General features: G+C 36.8%; 1 protein-coding gene across 1 annotated transcript in view; it reads left to right on the top strand.

Annotated features, from left to right (window-relative positions):
* Window positions 1-12,695, top strand: part of LOC135473391 (protein unc-13 homolog B-like) — a 185,759-nt gene that overhangs the window by 142,693 nt on the left and 30,371 nt on the right. Inside the window, 16 exon segments of the mRNA XM_064753241.1 lie at window positions 366-463; window positions 1,101-1,251; window positions 2,056-2,124; window positions 2,568-2,657; window positions 4,956-5,054; window positions 5,056-5,219; window positions 6,939-6,951; window positions 6,953-7,025; window positions 7,438-7,564; window positions 7,933-8,029; window positions 8,516-8,659; window positions 10,255-10,335; window positions 10,870-10,947; window positions 11,149-11,181; window positions 11,183-11,238; window positions 11,483-11,644. Of these exon segments, the coding sequence (XP_064609311.1) occupies window positions 366-463; window positions 1,101-1,251; window positions 2,056-2,124; window positions 2,568-2,657; window positions 4,956-5,054; window positions 5,056-5,219; window positions 6,939-6,951; window positions 6,953-7,025; window positions 7,438-7,564; window positions 7,933-8,029; window positions 8,516-8,659; window positions 10,255-10,335; window positions 10,870-10,947; window positions 11,149-11,181; window positions 11,183-11,238; window positions 11,483-11,644 (1,535 nt within the window).

Here is a 12,695-nt window from a genome sequence, read left to right as displayed (position 1 = left end):
GTTGAATCCGGCTTCTGCGAATGTTACACTTACTCTGCTTATCAGGCTCATATTACTCCGATGAAAAGTGTCTGATAGCATTATTCATCCTTGAATGATCACAAGATGAATCAGTTGAATCCAGTTTCTGCGAATGTTACACTTACTCTGCTTATCAGGCTCATATTACTCCGATGAAAAGTGTCTGATAGCATTATTCATCCTTGAATGATCACAAGATGAATCAGTTGAATCCGGTTTCTGCGAATGTTACACTTATTTTGCTTATCAGACTCATATTACTCCGATGAAAAGTTGTATTATTACATATAATATTTGTGTCATCTTCTAAATCTACTGTTACTTTGACCATTTCCCTGTTACAGGATGAAGCCTGGAAAGTCTATTTTGATGAGCCTTCACAAGAAATTGTGGACGAGTTTGCCATGCGATATGGGATAGAATCTATTTATCAAGCCATGACGTAAGTCTATCCAGCAAAGGCACCATTTTTAATGAAATGGACTGGGTTACATTCTTAAGTACATGTGTTGGGGAAGATCTTCATAGTCTTTGCCTTTTATCCAGTGCTTTTTGATGTCTATTCTCTGACTACATCAGTCACGAGTTTCCGAAAACATTATTTTAAAAATGTTAGGTAACAAATTCCATTAATTGTTGAATGTAATAACCATGTTAAATTTTATGCGTTCAGTTTTCTTGAGTCTTCTCTCTGAAAATGTTCTCAGCTTTTATGTTAATTAAAACTGTATCTTATAACATGTGCTTCCTTCATGTTCTTGGTATAAAGTGTTAGTAGTGATTTATCAGTGTATTTTGATGAGAGTTACCCTTTACTAAATGACCTAAAATTTCGCCCACATAAGTGCATTTTTAGAGGAGAATAAATGTCAAAAAACATTATATTTGGTGCAGAAAGTTACAATTTTCCAGTAGAATATCATTCCATGATCCAAGCGAACTTAAGAACGCCTTTCTAAAATCAATAGAACTCTCAGAATCAGGAAAAAATGGGCGAGTTAGTTATGGACGAAATTTATGGTTATTAACGATAGTCATTGTGCAGTATCAGAGGTAACAAGTTTTGTTTTGTGTTTCAGTCACTTTTCATGTCTCTCCACAAAGTACATGTGTCCTGGAGTGCCTGCGGTGATGAGTACATTATTAGCTAATATAAATGCCTTCTATGCACATACGACTGCAACCACTGCCGTGTCAGCCAGTGATCGGTTCTCCGCCTCAAACTTTGGGGTAAGCCTCCAGCGTTAACTTCTCTCCCAGTTATGTAAGCTGTAAATACAAATCACACCAGACTTCTTTCATCTGTTTTTCTTAGAGTGCCTTCATAATTGTAAATGAAATACTAACACCAGTCAAGAATGAATGAATGAATGATTTGGACTTAATGCCATATCTTCAATGTTTCAGTCATGTCATGGCAAGATACCAGCCAAGAAGATTATTTTATTTAACTGGTGTCTTAAACCTTACTCCAGAATATTTCATGTATACAATGGTTGCCAGCCTTATGGTGGGAAGAAACAGGGCAGAGCCCGGAGCAAACCCACAACCATACGTAGGTTGTTGGCAGATCTTCCCATGTACGGTTGGAGAGGAAGCCAGCATGAGCTGGACTTGAACTCCCAGCAACCACATTGTGGGGGCTCCTGGGTGATATAAAAAGATACGTGTATGTCCCCATGCACACGCACAGTTACATGTACGCTCTTTAAATAAAGGTTTCTAACTGTCGTCCTTTCAGTCATACTACTAATTTTAGTTGTGATGTTTATACTGCCGACCAAAGTTTCTAGACTAAAACTCAAGATCTGTTGTTTCTTGTTGATTTTCGTAAATGAACAAAGATACAGCTGCATGTATCACTGGCATTGCATTGTCTCAACTTCAACATCATCATGATTTGAGAAAAAGTTATGTTTTGTTTCAAGGAATCCGTTGGCTAAGCATACAGGTATGTTACTTTTGCAAAGACAGTTGAGTTACAAGTATATACATGTTGTATTAACAGTTGTGTTAATTTTTCTGCCATTTCAGAAAGAGAAGTTTGTGAAGTTGCTGGATCAGCTTCATAACTCCTTACGAATAGACCTGTCTTTGTATCGGGTAAGGGCTTGTTGTAAGAGATGTAAGAGGCACCTGTGCATCTACCACTGTGTTTTTGTCTTGCTATAAGAAGCAGAATGTACCACTACTTGTGAGAACATTTAAGCATTTAAATTTAGAGTTATTTTTTTTTTTTTTGTGCAGATAAAGAGAAAATAGCATCAAATGAACAAATTTGTATAAGGATAAGAGGTCATCCACCACAGATCAATGGAGCAATAATTTTTGTTACTTAATGAAAATTATTTTACACAGTTATGTATTCTGACCAATGTTTATTACTCAGTGAATGTTTGTTGAACGTAGTGACCTGTAGATACATTATTAAACAGTCATATTTTTTTTCTATCATGTGCACATAATAACAGGGCCAAAATGAATGTACAGCTGTATTATGATATGAGGAGATAATTACGGTATGTTTCCCTTTAATTTTTGTCCAGAACAACTTCCCAGCCTCCGATCCAGCGCGGCTTCAAGACCTGAAGTCAACAGTGGACCTTCTCACTAGCATAACCTTCTTTAGAATGAAGGTACTTGGCTATAAGAATCTGTTAGGGGCACAGGCCAAAAAGGTACAGTTATTTCAAGAGGCCTAGGATACCAGTTCTTTTCTCCACCTTTCTTTTTTTTTTTTTTTTTTTTTTTTTTCCCCTTCGCAAAACCGGATCTCTCTGAATTTTGGCTGTTTTTTGACATCTTTTGCAGATTCTGTTGTACCAGTTCAATTTCCACAATGTTGATATTTTGTCAGTTTTTGTTAATTATGCTTTATTACGCACAGCACTTCACGATTAACGAACATCTTTTGCAGATTCAGTTGTACCAGTTCAATTTTCACAAAGTTGATATTTTGTCAGTTTTTGTTAATTATGCTTTATTACGCACATCACTTCACGATTAACGGCCTTTCTGTTGTATTTGTGTATAAAAAGCACTAACAAACTAACCACTTCATTCAGATCAGTCTAACTATACATGTATGTGTATTTTGACGAACACAGACAGCCCATCATAAAACTGCTAACACACTTTAATATGTGGTTTTCTTTATCATCGCTTTTATATTTCGATTAACACCCCTTAGCATGACTTTCTGAATTTAGCATTTGTTGTTATTGTCTGTGTTGCATATCTGACTTTAATCTGGCCTAAATCCTTGACATCTGCTCACACTCAGGGTGATAAGGCACATGTTCATATAGGTAAAGACCAGAACATTCATGTACACAAACATCAATTACTGGTGACAGCTCAAATTTGTAGGGAGGATTCTTGTTCCAGAAGGGTGTTAAAACTTTATCTTTATCAGTCGCATTTGTCAAAGTTTCATAACAAGCATATGTTTGAGTGGAGTTATTTGGAAAAAGTGAGCTCAGGTCATAACCAGAACTTTTAGAGAAAATCAGAAAGTATACGTTCTCTAAAACTACGCGAGACAGAAAGTTTTGCATTGAGAATGTGAATTCATAGAATGAGTGGAATGTGAGAAGTGTAATGCTTTGTCAACCATTTTGGAATTGACACCATGAGACAAATTTTGTTTTAGCCCTGACACACCTTGAAAAATTAGCCAGGTCCTTGAGAAGTACTTGAGTTTTAAGTACAGGTAATATGGCAGGTTGTTCCCAAACATTGATTTTTTACTCTGTAACATGTATATGCAAGCTGTGCTGTTGCAAGATCAGTGGTTCACATGTGATACAACTTTAAACATTTTAAACTAATTAGAAATCTGTGTTTTATTGGTAAATTTCAAGATTAGTGACAATCTTTTTGTCGGCCTTGAAGTAAAAAAAGAAAAAAAGTCCCGAAATTTGGCTATGGAAAGTGACAGAATAAACCCTGAAAAGAAGCCGTAAGACGATTATTACTACCAGAGGAATTACATTGTATGTGATGGTTTTGCTGATAAGTTCAACTTGAAGTGTATTAGTGGTAGAATATTGCCAGTGTAGCCAATGAAAAGAGGATGTTTTGCATGTTTGACGTGTGATGCTGATTCAGCGGTCCGTGTGTCAAGTGGTGAAGACCTTGATGATGATGTTAAGATGTCACTGAATGCCAATCATGCGTAACTATGGTAACATATCTGGTATCCTAGAGTCTCCTTGTATATAACTCTACCATGCCCCTAGTAACACAACTACTTTTGCACTATTGCATATATTATCAGTTACTAGCTGTTACGTTCATTCTTTTCAATTCTTTCAGTTTAAAAGCATTTATGCGATATGTTTGACTTACGAAATAATTTGCCATAAGTTTCCTCTTCTTGTTTTCTTATCTGCGTGGGCTTTATTATTGTTAATGACTTGAATATTCACTTCTGCCAAAAATAACTATATGCAATGTTCTGCACCTGCTAACGAAGAGCTGCTTATATTAAAAAAAACTGGCAAATTTGAATTTAATGACTAACTCATTTGTTTGGAAATTACAATTTGTAATTGAGGAAGATTAACAAAGCCTTATGAATTGGCACAATGCAAAAAAGGAGAGATGATGAAACAAAAATGAAATTAATACAGAAAAAAAGTTCCATCGTAAATCTGTTTCATCAATCACGTTTAGCATAAAGTTCAGTGAATGTAATTTATGATATGGAACACAGGCCTTCATCTTACCTCCATGACACTTTGTAAATCAGTTTTTCTTTTTCCGTTTGATTCAAATAATAGTTTTACATTACGATATTCTAACAGACAAATCCAGTAATGATTTGTTGAACAGGTACATGTAGAATAGGCCTGAGAATTAATGACTAAAAATATATGACGGCATGCAGTGTTAATATGTTTGTGACTGATCGCTGAGACTTTTACCTATAGGTACAGGAACTGACCAGTCCGCCGCGTGCTAGCACAGTGGTCAAGGACTGTGTGATAGCCTGTATGAAGTCCACTTACCAGTTTCTGTTTGACAACTGCTGATGAGATGTATCAGCGTGAGTACCAGACAGATCCTTCAGAGTTGCCTAACCCTGAGCAGGAGGGACCAAATGCCAAGAGCCTGGACTTCTGGCACAAGCTCATTGCCCTTATAGTGTCCATGATAGAGGAGGACAAGAACAGCTACACGCCAGTATTAAACCAGTGAGTAAATTCTCAAAACTACACACCAGTATTAAACTGGTGAGTAAATCCTCAAAATTACACACCAGTATTAAACTGGTGAGTAAATGCTCAAAACTACACACCAGTATTAAACTGGTGAGTAAATCCTCAAAACTACACACCGGTATTAAACTGGTGAGTAAATGCTCAAAACTACACACCAGTATTAAACTGGTGAGTAAATCCTCAAAACTACACATCGGTATTAAACTGGTGAGTAAATCCTCAAAACTACACACCAGTATTAACCAGTGAGTAAATCCTCAAAACTACACACCAGTATTAAACCAGTGAGTAAATGCTCAAAACTACACACCAGAGTTAAACTGGTAAGTAAATATTCAAACTACATGCCAGTATTAAACCTGTGAATAAATCCTCAAAACCGCACATGATTGTTATACCAGTGAGTAAATTCTCCAAGCTGCACATCAGAATTGAACCGGTGAGTAAATCGTCAACACTACACATCAGTATTAAACCAGTGAATACATCCTCAAACCTCACGTGATTGTTATACCGGTGAGTAAATTTTCCAAACTGCACATGATTGTTATACCAATGAGTAAATTCTCAAAACTGCACATCAGAATTGAACAGGTGAGTAAATCGTTCAACACTACACATCAGTATTAAACCAGTGAATACATCCTCAAACCTCACGTGATTGTTATACCAGTGAGTAAATTGTCAAAACTACACATGATGGTTATACCAGTGAGTAAATTGTCAAAACTGCACATGATGGTTATACCAGTGAGTAAATTCTCAAAACTGCACATCAGAATTGAACGGGTGAGTAAATCCTCCATTCTAGTATTAAAACCAGTAAGTCTTGAGGTAAATCTTCAAAGTTATATGCCATTATTAAGCCAGTAGGTCTGAATTAATCCGATACGAAGCCATTGAGTCAGCATTCTGATCTTCTCATATTACTTATATTTGTGGATTTTGAGTTAAACCTCTAGACTTTCAGGTAGACTAGGTGAGAAGAACTGCTCGTATTCACCAGTATTGAACTAGTGAGTCCAGGTAAATCCCCCAGATAGGGCTGATACATTATGACAGTGTTAAAGAAAGCAGTCTGAAATTTCCAAAGCAGTTCACATACAAGACACGGGTGATCCTGCATAAATCCTCAGAACCACGTCAGTAATGAAGCCGTTGTTTAAAGACCATGCCACTATTCATTCACTGAGTATTGTTAATCTAGGGGACCTTCTCAAAAATGTGTTCATTTATTTATATGATTGGTGTTTTACGCCGTACTCGCGAATATTTCATTTATACAATGGTGGCCAACATTATGGTGGGAGGAAACCCACAACTATCTGCAGGCCACTGCGAGACCTTCCCACATACGACTGGAGAAGATACCAGCATGAGCTGGACTTGAACTCCCAGCGATTGCACTCCCAGCGATTGCACTGGTGAGAGGCTCCTGGGTCATTACACCTTGCTACTACACTAACCAAGGAGGCCCGTTCTCAGTATATGTGTATATTCCATGAATCTATTACAAATATTCTCCTTGAATCTAATACATGTGTGCCTTTCTTTACATTAAATAATGTCCATGGAAAATGAAAATAAAAAGTTTTGATAAACTGCACAGTACTTTGCATGTTAGTCTGATTAAATTGAAAACATTGGATACCATGCCCATTTTTCTTATGATTTGTATCTCATCTCTATCAGGTTTCCTCAAGAGTGTAAATGTGGGCCAGGTCAGTGCGTCCATGATGTGGTGTCTATTTTCTCAAGACTTGTGCTATGCATTACAAGGTGAGTTAAACAAACCAATATTAAAAAAAAGAAAAGAAACAGAAATAATTACATAATTTACAAAAAAAAACAGGAGAAATAAAGATGACAAATAGAATGAAAGGAGTATATGAATAAGAGAAAGAATGGGGATGTAGTTGTGTGTTTGTCAAAATATATTTTAGAATGACTATATATTAAAGCTGATTGAGTGTAGGCCCAGAAAGAAATATTACTTGTTGAGAAAGTTCCTGATTAGATTTTGTGGGTATATGTGTAGTGGAAATATAAATAAATTTAGTATCAAGCTCTTCTTGATGTGATCCTAATGTAAATATTACTAGTGACTAAAAACTCCATGAAATCCGTCTGTACACCAAACTTCATTCCTGTTCAATTTTTAGGGGTTTTTCATCTTGTTTTATTTCCACAGAACATGAGAAGGAGAGGTCATGTATCAGCTCTGAGTACATGAATCTTCACTTTAAAGTCAAGTGGCTGTACTACCAGTATATTGCTGATGTGCCTCCAGTCAAAGGGACAGTTCCCGAGTACCCACAGTAAGTGTACCATGTGTCCTCACACTGTCTGACACACCCTCATCCTGAAAAACCATATGCATGTATTTGTGTTTTAAAATTGTAAAGTTTTTTCAGTGAATATAATTGAGCTTTCACAGGTTTCAGAGTTTGTATCGAGTGATGTTTTATAGTGGGCCAAAAATTCTGTATGTTTGTAAATTTGCTGAATTCTGTAATGGTTGCAGTAAGTGTTGTTGTTATTGTGTTTTTTTTTTTTTTTTTTTTTTTTTTTTTTTTTTCCGAACAAAACATTTGAAAGTGAAATGATCTTGGGTGTAATGAACTTCTGTCTGCTCTGTGTTATATTAGCTGCAGTTTTGCCTGACTCATTTTGCTTGTTCATCTAGGTGGTTTGAACCATTTGTGATGCAGTGGCTCAATGAGAATGATGATGTGTCCATGGAGTATCTACATGGTGCTTATGATAGGGATAAGAAAGATGGGGTAAGTACATGTAGATGTGATGGCTATTAGATAAGTATGAGAAAGATTGGCTAAGTAGATGTGCTGGCTGTAAGATAAGGACAAGAAAGATGGCCTAAGTAGATGTGCTGGCTATAAGACAGGGATAAGAAAGATGACCTAAGTAGATGTGCTGGCTATAAGATTGGGATACGAAATAACAAGCAAAAGTAGACTACAGTGCTTACATTTTCTAAAGTTAGACTGAACTACATGTACTTTGGATTTTTATGTACAGTAGCAACAAAGGTGAGAGTTCAATTCTTTCCTGTAGAAGAGACATTGTAAATTCCCCAACACTCAGTTTTCGTGATGTTTTCATGACAAAAGGCAGTTAGCACAGCTTATGTGCCATCTGCACAGTCCCTAACTTCATTGAAGACCACTAAATCATAATAAATAATAAAAATAATATCTGTGTTCATTTATTGTGCAAGTTCTCATGTGTCCTGTGTTTTTCTACTCCAGTTCCAGAAGAGTTCCGAGCACGCCCTCTTTTCGACGTCTGTGGTGGACGTGTTTACGCAGCTCAACCAGTGCTTTGATGTGATAAAAAAGTTGGAGTGTCCCGACCCTGAGATTGTTAAACGTTACATGAAACGCTTTGCAAAGGTCAGTGTGAGGTTAAACTTCAGGCAGGATCTGTGAGATCACAATATGGGTAGAAGATTTGAGGTAACAATACAGGCAGAGTCAGTGAGATCACATTATTGGTAGAAGGTTTGAGGTAACACTTCAGGCAGGGTCTGCGAGATCACATTATGGGTAGAAGATTTGAGGTCACACTTCAGGCAGGGTCTGTGAGATCACATTATGGGTAGAAGATTTGAGGTCACAATACAGGCAGAGTGTGAGATCACATTATGGGTAGAAGATTTGAGGTCACAATACAGGCAGAGTCTGTGAGATCACATCTTGGGTCAGACTTTTCTCAAAGGTTTGTGTTCTTTTATCCAAGTTTTGAGGTGTCTACTGTTCTGTTTAATATATGTCACTGCCTCAGTGATAGAAGCATAATCTACATGAAGTCCTCTCAGTTAAGATATAATAACTATCAATAATAAATAATATAATAGTACACTGACCAGAGACTAAGAGTTGTACATCACATCAGCATGCATGTATGACCATCCTAATGCTGAGAGTAGACAAGGATACTTACAGAGCCCAATGTTACTAGCCTGTCCCTGCAAAGCGCCTCTCACCTCCTTTGCTCATTTATCACCCTTTGTTAATTAATCACCTCGTATTTAGTGTTTATTATCTTGTTATCTGTTACCTGTTATTTTACCTATTACCTGTTATCTTATTTGTGTTAAGCTCCTTTTCTCTAGGTATTATATGAACCTACACTGTGTGTCGCAGCATATAATCAAAACAACCACAATTTTCATAACGCAAGGGCCCACAAGAAATGAACTGTTGATTTTCCCTCGATTACTAACACAGGCATACATAGCTGTCTGCTCAGCCCAACTTTCACTGAAATTTTTGCCACGAGAGTCTGGGAGTAAAATATGTTTGACATTGACAACATATATATTGGCAGAATTATGGCAGGATTTAACAAGTCTCGAAGGTGTTTAACCAGTGGATTATAATAAGAAGGATTTCAGGGCTCAATCGATTGGGGCGATTTCATAGAAGTTAAACCATAGTGGTTACTATTTAATTACTTAGTTAGTGAGTGGAGTGATAACTCAACCCCACAGAATTATCCACAAAATTGAATGGCAAGCCCCCAAAACATTCATTACCACCCTGCCCATTAAAGGACACAAAAATTATCTGCAGCCCTTTGGGCCATGACATAAAGCCACAATGAATTGTGACCAAGGCTTATACATCTCATTAACCTATGTCCTCCCAATGCTGAGATCAGGAAAAAGAAATGGACGACAGAGTCCAATGTCACTAGCCTGTACCTACTCTATGTTTCTCTCTTCCTTTGTTGATTGTTCGCTTCATTTATTTTTAATTGCCCATGTTGTTGATTACCTTTATTGTCTATTACCTGATCACTTCTAAACCTTCATGTCAATGCTTTTTTATGTCTGACACCTTTTGTCTAGTAATTGTATTAACCAACATTTTTATGATGTCAACCACTTCATAACAATTGAAACACTGGCTTCCAAACAACAATAAGAAAGTGCTGCTGTTCCTATTTGAAACATTTGTTACATTTTCACTTTACTTTATTGCAGACTGTAAATAAAGTTCTCCTGGCCTATGCAGATATTGTACGGAGAGATTTTGAAAAATACACTGGGCAGGCAGAAAGAGGTGTGTATTATACATAGGGAAAGATGGTTTATGTTTTTCTGAAAATACCATTGTCAAGATGGCTGAAATCTAATTGTCTATCTCGGCATGGATATATGTTATATGCATGTATGGATAGATCTAAATGTGCTCCAACATGACCATTTTCATGATAACATATTAATATAGGTGTGTACTCTTACATGTGAGAAAAAAGTACCAATGGGAGACTTGAGAAAGAGCTACAAGGAAGGTCCAAATGACCTTGTTTTTTTGGAATGCATTGTTTTCTTCTATGATGTTGCAGTGTGTGTGTGTACTTCCTATATGTTTTATGAGCACATTATATACTGATAATTGTGGCATAATAAAGGAAAGAACAAATGAGTTCACAGCTTTGGACCATTTTGATAGAGGCTTGGAAGAAGTTTTACACGTTCCCCATTGTCTGCACATGTTTTTTATGGATTGCTGTTGGCCTAAAAGCTAAATTTCCAAATATTTTTGAAATTGTGTGTGCTTTTACATTTATACATACTTTTTTTCTCATTTATCAGGCTTGTATATTAATGAACAATATCCAACAGTTAAGAGTTCAACTGGAGAAGGTGTTTGAATCCATGGGGGGAGAAAAGGTAAGCCCACCCAGGGGAGATAACTCTGCCATATGCGGATCAAGGGGGGACAACTCTTATGTCGTCAAAACATCTAGGCTTTCACTAATAAATAAACAAGCTTGCTTTATAATTTAGTCTGTCCAATAATAAATTTGCATAGAATATGGCATTAAGAATGAAGTCAGTGAGTTACAAAATAGCCATTTTATTCTGCTTTAGTTGGACGCTGATGCAGCAGATATTTTGAAGGAAATTGCAGCAGAAGTTGAACGGAGTATTGGATGAGCTCAGCACCATTTTTGCAAAGAGGTAAGTTAATATGTTTCACCTAAGTAGTTTGAAATGTTGTTTTCAAAACTGAGATTTAATGTTATCTTCCCAAGCTCTTCTTTTTCTACCCAGCAGAAAACCTGATAACTGTTGAATAACATTTCTATAACATGCAGGCAAGTGTTATGCATGAATGATCACAATGATTTTCGTGGCATGTTATCTAGCTGTAATATTTGCTATGTTATTACATACTTAAAACCTGCACTTTTCTTCTCCACAGCTTGGAACCTCAGATCCAAGCAAGTATGCAAGAACTAGGTCAACTCCTGTCAAAGGTCAAGGGGGCGGGGCAAGTGTCGCTCAGCCAACCAAGTCAAAGGTCAAATATCCAGCAAGAATCAGATATGGTGCTGCGCCCTCTTATGGATCTTCTGGATGGAAGGTGGGTGGGGTTACGGTAATGGACAGGTCTCTCATTGGATGCTCTAACAAGGATATTATACTGGCCTGCATGATGGCGAAAATTCTAACTGGATTTCACATGGATATAATGATGAATGGTTGGTTGGACACTGTTTTGTCTTTTAAGGACTTTCCATTCGTTAATGGCATTGAAAACTTTCCCCACAGATCATAACACCACACAAATGGTGATCTTTGTCTAATCTAACATTTTACTTGTATATATACTTGTATATCTTTAAATGTAATCTAACATGTGGTTTAACTAATGAATGAAAGCTTGCTATTACTTAAGGTAGAACATTTCCTCTCATTTATTTTGACATCTTGGAATATCATAACTGGAAGGAGAGACTGATATGATGCTTTTTCTTCAAAATAATTTTTTTCTGAAATATGTAATAAAGCATAAGGACAGTTTATGATAAAAGATGTAGGATTCAGAAAAAAATTTATTTTATCATAAACTGTCCTCATGCTTTATTACATAAGCTCTATATCCCAGATGTGCCACCTCCCTTTCCCCACACTGTGTATCATGCTCACGGTTAGTTAATGCCAATCATATCTAAAAAACTTCCATGGCGTTTTCCTTACCTGTAGGCTGTTTTTACGCCAAAAAATTTTTAAGAAAACTCATGCAGATGAGATAGTAATGGACTGTGAGCATGAACTACCTTCCATTTCTAACTATGGAAATGATAAAACTGTGGTTTTTACAGTATGTATGAAAAACTAGCACTGAAGCTCCATTTATCATTGACTTTAATATGCCACTCAGTTCAACCTACCTCCATCTTTACTCACCCATGCAAGCCCTTTACTCACCTATGCAAGCCCTTTACTCACCACATAAGCCCTTGCCTCCATCCCAACAACCCACAATTCCTTCATAACCTTACTCCATATATAGTAACAAACACTATAGGGAAGAACCCAGGTTCATGATAAAATGCTAGAGCATGGAGGATTTCCGTGGAATTGGCACAGATACTTGCTTAACAGTCATTGGTTGTGGGAATGTCAACACT

Source organism: Liolophura sinensis, chromosome 8 (genome assembly GCF_032854445.1).
Source record: "Liolophura sinensis isolate JHLJ2023 chromosome 8, CUHK_Ljap_v2, whole genome shotgun sequence".
Classification (NCBI taxonomy): domain Eukaryota; kingdom Metazoa; phylum Mollusca; class Polyplacophora; order Chitonida; family Chitonidae; genus Liolophura; species Liolophura sinensis.
Note: the sequence above shows the minus strand (reverse complement) of the source record. Positions and strands in the feature narration are given on the sequence as shown.